At 37.3% G+C, this 9,334-nt stretch overlaps 1 protein-coding gene across 1 annotated transcript; it reads left to right on the forward strand.

The window, feature by feature from the left end:
* Positions 1-34: 34 nt before the first annotated feature.
* Positions 35-9,032, forward strand: LOC129360280 (histone-lysine N-trimethyltransferase SMYD5-like). The gene is made up of 13 exons (XM_055030386.1): positions 35-151; positions 1,612-1,720; positions 1,903-2,042; positions 3,627-3,748; positions 3,849-3,918; positions 4,261-4,365; positions 4,566-4,628; positions 6,582-6,652; positions 6,737-6,843; positions 7,048-7,104; positions 7,202-7,296; positions 8,115-8,185; positions 8,575-9,032. Exons 1-13 carry the CDS (start codon positions 59-61, stop codon positions 8,714-8,716), a joined length of 1,245 nt encoding a protein of 414 aa, XP_054886361.1. The 5' UTR covers positions 35-58; the 3' UTR covers positions 8,717-9,032.
* Positions 9,033-9,334: the final 302 nt, after the last annotated feature.

Raw genomic sequence — 9,334 nt, forward strand, 5'->3', positions numbered from 1 at the left:
TGCATATTTTTCTGTATGGTTATCTCAAAGGGTTGAAAGGGTACATCTGTTGTCAAACATGGCTGCTCCCGTGGATGACATGTTTTCCCTCTGTGTGGACCCGGGTAAAGTCACCGGCAGCGTGGAAATCCAGTTTATAGACAACATAAAGGTGAGACTTTCCTGCTTTGTCACATTTAAACAGACTGAAGTTGTTCTGTGGTTTTGTGGCGCCTCAGAGGAGGAGCCGTGCTGCTCGCCGCATGTCGGCTGCAGCTCACTGCTGCATGACATGACGTTATACACTGAGCAACAAATAAAGTAAGGCGGCAGCGAGATCACATTTTAGTTTAAAAGGTTATCTATTATGTTGGATATTATTGCATATAATGCAAACTCATTGGTTTTTCTTTGTTTTCCTTCCCACGATTCACTGAGACCCTTTAGTGTCGCAGCGCAGAGGTTAACAGCTGCCTGGAGCATTAAAACATCTTTGTTTCTAGTCAAATCATCAACATATTGTATTTTGATTAAACTGGAATAGCTATGATGTCATAAAGTTCAAACTGTTGAGTTATTTAATTCATTTGGTAATTATTACAGCTTATTAAACATTAGTTTTATTTTTTTAATAACCTTTTTTTATCAGCTGTTAAGAATTAAAATGTGGAATAACTTGATTTAGCTCGTTAATTAATTCTTTGTCCCGAATTCTTGTGTCTGTGTAGTGTGCAGAGAGAAAAGAGCAATCATACGACGTCAGACTTCAGATATTCAGAGTTTTATCCAGAGAAAATCAAGCAAGAAGAATGTTACAATAAGCATCTCACCTAGATTATCAAAAGTCCAAGACATTACAAAACAGAGACAAAGAACTGAGTAAAAAAAGACAAAAGAATAACAGAAGATGCATCCTCCGGGAAACTCTCACTGAGCACAAAGAGATTCCAACTTCTGCTGTGAAACAAACCATTTTTTATAGACTGCGTATTCTCATTTAAATATATGCATTAGGAGGTGTGTTCTTTTCCTTTGTGTGGGCTGTCTTAATGTTAATTTTATTACCTCCTGCTAAAGAGCCCCAAAAGCATATATACGGAAAACTTCTCGTACCAGCCGCTGTCCAGTTTGATATATGATTGCAGCTGCAGTATTATCTCGCCTCAAAATGTTTCCACAAGAAAGTAGTTTGTATTTTTAACCAAGCTTGCACACAATGTAATGCTAAATAATGACTATAAGTTTGGATCTAATAAGTAACTAATTAAAAACATGCTTAAAGAAATATAGTTAATTCTAATATAGATAAAATTATTTATAAAAAGTTTTAGTGAACTTTTGAACCATGCTCAGGAATTTGTTAATTGCCTGGCAGACAGTCTAAAGAGATCCAAGGAGTCTAAGACTGTTTTCTGATTAGGAATTTTCTGTAAGTTGTGAGAGTCACCAGCTGTCCCAGTTTGGATCTGTATCTAAGTTTATCTTAACCTAAAAGTTAACTTATGTACTATTGTGCTATTTTAAAATTCTTATTTCAACACAGCCCTAACTAAATCATTGTGGTAAGGGCTGCAGTGTATTTTGCTTTATTCATTCCTTTTTTTCTCAAGCTACTTGTTTGAATGTTTGCAGGGTAAGGGGCTCTTTGCGAAAAGAAGCATCAAGAAGGGAGAGACCATTTTTATTGAGCGGCCTCTGGTTTCTTCTCAGTTTCTGTGGAATTCCTTGTACAAATATAAAGGTATGAAGTGCTGTTCATTGTAGTGAAGTTCTTAAATGTAAAAACTTAAAAAAAAAACATCAAGATGCATACTCTTCAGAATTAAAGCAGGTCTGAAATTTTTGTGGTTGTTTTGCATAAACTTGAACTTAAAATATTTTAAAAGTTCATATGTTTCTCCTCTGTTTTTTGCCTTTTCCCAGCCTGTGAGTACTGCTTACGCGCTCTGGAGACTGCAGAAGAAAACGCCCGGAGACTCAGCTGCAATCCCGCTCTCAGCCTTCCCCATCCCGAGCTCTGCCACGTCCGGCCTGAGCTCCATCAAGCCTGCCCTCAGTGCCAGGCAGGTCCACTCACTGTCCCTCTGCTGCCCCACATCACAAGCTTCAGTGTTTTGCTATTTTGCATTGTTATTTTTTTTTTATTGGTATAAAAAGAAGCTATCTGCTTGCTTCTTACAGTGTGTGTTTTTAATCAATCTAATCTAACATGTATCTACTTTAGAAATAGTTAGTCTGTTATTTTGTTTTCTTTGTTTAGAAACATAGGGGATATTTTGTTCTCGTTTTGATAACTGATGATTTATTTTCTACTTCTGGTATGCTGAAAGACTGAAGTGATATATGGTTTTATCTCCCTCAGTAACATATTACATATCAGCATTATTATTTTAATTTATAATACAACACACAATGTGTTGTATTTCACAAGAATCAGCATCTGAAAATAAAAATGGGAACTCAAAAAAAATAGAAGTAGAAACAGGGTTTAATATGAAGTTAATTAAAATAATATTCAAAATCAAATTAAATGATAATTTTTTGTATCAGTTTTGCTCCTTAATTCATGAAAATGCTCCACTACGAGGAAAATTAAGTGACAGTACGTCTCAGTAAATTACTACAAAATAAAAGCAGGAGGGAAAAAATGCTGACATGTCGGTGGATATATGGTACCAAATTGATGAGGTTAAGCATCTTCATCCGTTGAATGGATGGAACTGTTTATTTATATTTATGTATCTATTTATATTCAAAAGTATGTACTACATTTTCATAATTTAATTATTTTATAAATGCAATTATTAATTTATGCATTAACAATGGTGGGATTTTTCAGTTTTGATGCATTTTGTAAATCTGATTAGAGCCCATGAGCTAAAATGGGGCGAATCTGATCTCTGGACAATTGATGGGTTTTTCTAACGATAATAAACTGAACAATTTCTCCAGCTTTAGATTTACAGTTAGGTTTGCAGCTTTCCTTTAGCAGTTTAGCTGTTTTAAATTCACGGGTATTACATGGGGGTCACAATGCAGAAAAAAACCCAACAAAAAAACAGCAAGTTTGTTTTAATTTCTCGAGATCTAAAGCCTGGAGTTACATTTTTTATCATCAGCATCTGAATAATTTAACTCTGGAGTGTAATGAGTTGTTCGAGCTAAAATTTGGACATGAACATAACATCTTTTTAATATTCAGTAAATCACATTTTTTATTGCAACCAAATTACTTGCCCCCTGCTGGTTAGTTGCTCGATTACACATTTCTCATTTCCACACTTTTTTTTTTGTTTTTAAACATCAAAAAAACTCCATGCATCATTTTATACAGGTTGAGGAATAGCGTATGTTCCAGAAATGTTTCAATACTTTTTAGAATTAGATTAATTTAACCATTTATAAATATTTACACATATTTCAATGAGCTAAAAATAAATTTGGTTACCCAAGAATTTATTAGATGCACTTGAAACTCACTTCCCTTCGCATGCTTGAATATCTTCTACTTGTATTTTCCGCCTGGGAGATGACAAGACCAATAAACTTAACAATTGCTTTCTTGATTACATTGTGATGCAATCACTTGATTACAAGTGATGCAAAACTGTTTATCACTTTTTTTTTTTTTTTCTGCTGCTCTGCAGGTGATGTACTGCAGCAGCGAGTGTTGGCAGGTGGCTGCAGATCAGTACCATCGGGTTCTGTGTCTGGGTCCCTCTGAGGAAGATCCAGACCACCCCATCAACAAGCTTAAAGATGCATGGAGGTGACGCAGACTTTAACTCATCATTTTATCTCCTCTTGTGTCTTGATTACATTCAGACATGTTTGTTCGCTCGTAATTAAAAGGTATCGTTTGCTTTTAGGAGCGTGCATTATCCCCCAGAGACGTCCAGCATCATGCTGATGGCCAAAATGGTCGCTGTGGTCAAACAGGTGAGTCTTGAATGACTCAAACATGTCGAGTCAGATGCTGCAATACAAAATGTACCTTCTATGGATGTAATTAGATTTTCATCCTGCATTGTTTCATAATTCAAACCTTATTGTTAAATCAGCCATGAAATGAGTTTTAAGATTGATACAGATGGCCTTAATGAGAAAGTTGCTTCATAAAATGTTTGAAATCAGTCAGGCAGGTTACAAAATTAAAGTTTAATCAACATATTAACTAAACCAAAATTAATTTTCAGTTTGAGCTTTTTTTTTTATTAGACATGAATTAAACTTTTGTTTGCCATTTTAACTAATAGACCCCATGATGTGAATGTTATCCAGGCCAAAGATAAAGCACACTGGCAGAAGCTGTTTTCTCACTTCTGCAGCCGGGCGGCGAACGAGGAGGAGGAGATCGCCCATAAACTCCTGGGAGAGCAGTTCAGGGTGAGTTAGCTTCCTGTTGCAGATCTCAGGTCACAATGTGCGTGTGTGAATTATTCTAAATCTGTCAGTTCAAAAAGAACATCAGAGTTCTTCACAACTCAGCGGGCTGCTTTGACTTGAACCCCCACTGTGGCTGCGTTTACTTTATGAAAGGTTCTTGTTCAGTGGGATCTAATTTTTCTGTCCCTTTGTGTTTGTAGGGGCAGCTGGGCTTGTTGCACAGCCTTTTTAAAGAAGCACTTTATGATGAGCATCTCAGTCGGGTCAGTATTCCTCACATCCTTATCTTTTCAGTCTGGCAATCATTCATTTCTGATAAGCAAAAAAAAAAAAAAAAGCAAAAAAACTACAAAAAAGCAAGAATTTTTGGGGGGGTTTTCAGAGCTGGTCAGAAGTTTACACACACTAATAATCGGAATGAAACAGGAACGGTGAACAGTTTTTTGTTCAAGGTGGATTCGTAAAACAAAAATGAATATTGGGGATTTTTTCAAACCCATGCATCATCAAATATGTTCATTAAACCACCAATAATATTCAGTTAAGTTTCTCTTGGCAATTTTTCATATCCTTTAACAATTTCTTACCATAAAATTGTCGCCATTAAACTCAAATGAAATGTGCAGCTGCCATGTTGGATGAGTCGAATTTTGTCTGGAGAAATATTTTGTGTTCAGATGAGACAAAGATTGAGCAGTTTGGGAGTTCAACCCTCACAAGGTGGTGGCAGCATCATACTGTGGGGTTGCTTTGCTGCCACTGCACAAACTATATGGAATGACAAAAAAAGGATGACAAGCTTAAATCCACACTTAGATCATAAGTTTTCAAATCCACATGAATCTGTTTTTCTGAATTACCTCCTCAGTTTCAGTCAAGCTCTCCATGGTCTTCCTAATGATCTCATTATTTGACTGAAGTGTGTTGAAGCAGAGACGAATGTAAACGTTGCAGGTTGCGGCCCTGGAGGACTCGATTTGAAGGCCTCTCAAGGATGGTTTTAACTTGAAGGGAAGAAGGAGTTTCTGCAAACAATGATCTTATTCACGCATTAAAAACTGGTTCTGGGAAGGATTAAGTGGGCTGACATATGATTTGTGAACAGGATTACCAAAGCCTGGACCTTAATCCTATTGAAAATTAATGAGCTACACTTTAAAGCTGAGTCAGGAAACGAGTCACTATAATAAACTCAGTGGATTACTAGCAGCTGGTGAAACGGGGAGTATATTTTCACGCAGCTGGCAAACAGCAGAGATGTGTTTTTTTCCCTCTTGAAACAAACACCTGTGAATCTACTTCATTCTGCCAAAGGTGTGATCGTCACTTGGTTGACCCAGGACAGGAAGTATTCAAAATAACGTAGACCTGAACCTGCATAAGAATGTGGAGATGGTAATGGGCTTTGTCAGAGTTTCATGCAAAACCTCGTTCCTTGCTTTCCACTTACTGTGGATCCCTTCACATTACTGAGATCCACCTTTTCTCTGGACCTGAGAAGTTTCAGAACAGAAAACAATCGCAAACAATCTTCTACTACGTGTCACTTCAAACACTTTACATTCAGAGCTCAGCAACTCAGTGACAAACAATGCAGTTTTTTTTATCTTTCATACATTTATGTATGTAAATATTTATGCCAAAAACAAATTAAAGCCAAAGTCTTTGCTGGTTTGCACAAATTGACTAAATAGGTGTAACTGGGAAGGGATATTTATCTAACTGTGGTGGTGAATGCTTTGTTTTAGAACTTCAACATTTGGTTGTGAAGTTGTTTGTATGATATTTTCATAATTAAAGACAGACTGATTCAAATACATAGTTTTAAAACTATAGAAGTAGAATATGGGAAGTTTTTATTAGTGCTACATGTATAATTTAACATGTTTTAAGCGCTACTTTTATCCCATGCATGCAGCATTTTACAGAGGATGGTGTTTAAGTACATGTGTTTTTAAAGAACTTAATAAGTTGCAGTTTTTTTCTGATTTGTTAACAATTGTAGATTTTACTGTGACCAAAAAAATAGATTGGATTACTTTTCCAGTTTTTTCTGCTCAGTTTATTCTCAGTGTTGGAGTCAGTATGCCTTTCTAAATGTTGCTTCTCTTATATAAAAATATTGCAAAATAACTCACTATGCGACTCTTATTCAACCAAACAGTTACGGTATTTGTAATCTGAATGAAAGTAGTAGCTGTGTATCTGTGTTGCAGTGGTTTGTTCCTGAGGGTTTCCGCTCTCTGTTTGCGTTGGTGGGAACAAATGGCCAGGGCATCGGCACCAGGTGAGCCTTTCCCCTGCTCCTTCCTTTAACTGTCCACATGCTTGCTTCCGGATCTGTTTGAATGTAATTTTGTGTCTAATACAGCTCTCTGAGTCAGTGGGTTCATGCCTGTGATGCACTGGAGCTTCCTGACCAGCAGAGGGAGCAACTTGACTCTTTTATTGACCAGTTATACAAGGACATCGACAAAGGTCACTGTTTTATCTCAGTACTGCAGTAATTTCTGAAGTAAATAGATTTATTCTCTGCTGAGGAGATTTGCAGCTGTCATATTGTCTCAATGAGAGCTTGTTCTAGTCTGTATTGCAGTTTTCTGCAGTGGATTCATGTAAAATGTGTGCAGATACCAACAGAAAGTCGAAACTAATGAACATAACTTGTGTGTTTCTGTGCAGAGACGGGAGAGTTTCTGAACTGCGAGGGTTCTGGACTTTATCTGCTGCAAAGCTCCTGTCAGTGTCAGCGATGTTCTTTGTTTATCTCCAACAAAAAGGTTCTAGTTCTAAGAGTAGATTAAACCAGAAAGATTTCCATGTTTGATTCTTGCAGGTAACCACAGCTGCATCCCAAACGCAGAAGCGTCCTTCCCCAACAACAATTTCCTGCTTCACCTCAATGCCCTGAGTGACATCAGCCCAGGAGAGGTCAGCTGACACTGCTGGATTCACAGTGATGTATTTTAGTCTGGCAAAGACGGGACAGAACATCCCTCTATAGTCTAGCTTGGTGTTCTCCCTTGTCAGACGGTATTAGAAGGCTGAGACGTCCAGAATCGGAGTGGGTTTGTCAAGCTGTCAGAAAGATTGAGAAGGCTTGCATCTGCATGGCACAGTAATGTCACAGAAGCTGTGCTACTTTCACAGCAAATCTCTCCTGTGGATGTGGGGGAAAATATGAAGAAACAGGGGGATTTAACTTACTGCTGCATTGTGCACAGAACAAAAAAAAAAAATGTTCCTGCATCGTGCACCGACAGGAACATATCATTTTCTTTTTGTTCTTGGTAAAAATAGCCCAACTTTTCAGTGGTCCCCACACAATCTGGAAACATGTAGAAATTGTAGATTTGAAAGAACCTGTGTCAAAATAAGTTGCTTTAATTATAGGATGTTCATAATTGTTCATAATTCAATCTGCTCTGTCCATTGTCTCTGTTTATTCCTCCATTTTTACATCAGTCTGTTCATATATCTGTTCGTCCAATTATCCATGCATTCATCTGCTCATTTGTTTTCTATTTCTACCAAGACGTAGAAAATTTATTGAAAGGAAAGGCGTAAGGAAAATACGTTGGATTTTCTTTACATCCATCTGTTTGCTCATCATCCATTTATTCCTTTCCATTCATGCAGTTGAAATTTTTGCATGGAAAAAATGTGCTGGAAAAGTGAAGCTTGTGTTTTTTCCAAGAGCGCGGTTTCTGGTCTGGGGTCCTCAGTTCAATTTCATCTTCTGTGTTCAGGAGATCTGCATCAGTTATTTGGATTTCTGTCAGCGGGACAGAAGCCGACACAGCAGACACAAGATTCTGAGGTAAACGCACGTAATCTTTAGAATAAATCATTTAAAGGCGGGTTACACTCTTATGGATTAAATGTGGATCAATAAAAAAACCCAGCAGGCTCTGAAGGGCAGTCCTGAGGCAGAAACGGCATAGCTGCTGCTCATTGATCTGCTTGATGTCAATCCATCTTCAAATTACATTCAGTCTCAATAACCCCTGAAGTCTTAATGCGATCTGCTTATTTCAGTTTTTAAAAAAGTGCATTTCCGCCCTTGGTGAGTGTTTATATCATGCTAGCTGATTAAATTATTTGAAGTATTCACTAAAATAGTTGAATTCATTTCCCTATCTGTCCATCTCTTAGTACCTTCAGCTGTTTCTGTGGGTGCAATATCTTGACTGAGTGTTTTCTTCACAGAGAAAACTACCTGTTTGTCTGCTCGTGTTCAAAGTGCACGTCCCAGATGGACGAGCTGGACGTCACATCTGAGGAGGAGGAGGGCGAAGCAGAGGGCGAAACAGAAGGGGATGAGATGGAAGATGAGATGACAGATGTTTGATGAAAGGCTCTGCCATATTGTTCTCAGCTTTTCCCGTCCCTCTGAAACACGAGGCCAAAAAGAATAAAGACCAGCTGAGACTGTGATCTGCATATCCAGAAGCGTGAAGTGACACATTTCACTCTGTATTTTAGAGATCTGTTGTCAGATTATACAGAACTACAAGAGAGCAATGGAAACTGTTTCACTTGGTTGCTTTAACTCAAAAGTATTTTTTAAATAGCTGGAAATTTACCTCTTGATGTTGCATTTATAGTTTTTTTTCTTTATTTGGTTAAATCTTCTGCGAATGATTTGATCAAACATTGACACGCTTATAAATCCAAACAAACAGTGAACAAAATCAGTATTCCAGATGGATTTCTCACAGTCAGCAGGTGGGCAGAAAAAGTTGTAGGGTTCGAAAGTCTTTTATTAAGTTCTCCTGTTTCATTCTTTACTCAAGTATTTTTGTAGCTTTTGAAGGAAAATCTCACCTACTATTCATATTTTTGTTGTTTTTGTAAGATAAAACAATATGTACACTCTCCATATTTGTATTTGGTTTTCCGTGATTTTTAAATTGATATTTAGAAATGCTCAGGATTGGCATTTGTTTCTTCTAGGTTTTTATAATTA

This window comes from Poeciliopsis prolifica, unplaced genomic scaffold, assembly GCF_027474105.1.
Source record: "Poeciliopsis prolifica strain line A6 unplaced genomic scaffold, Auburn_PproV2 SCAFFOLD006, whole genome shotgun sequence".
Lineage (NCBI taxonomy): Eukaryota > Metazoa > Chordata > Actinopteri > Cyprinodontiformes > Poeciliidae > Poeciliopsis > Poeciliopsis prolifica.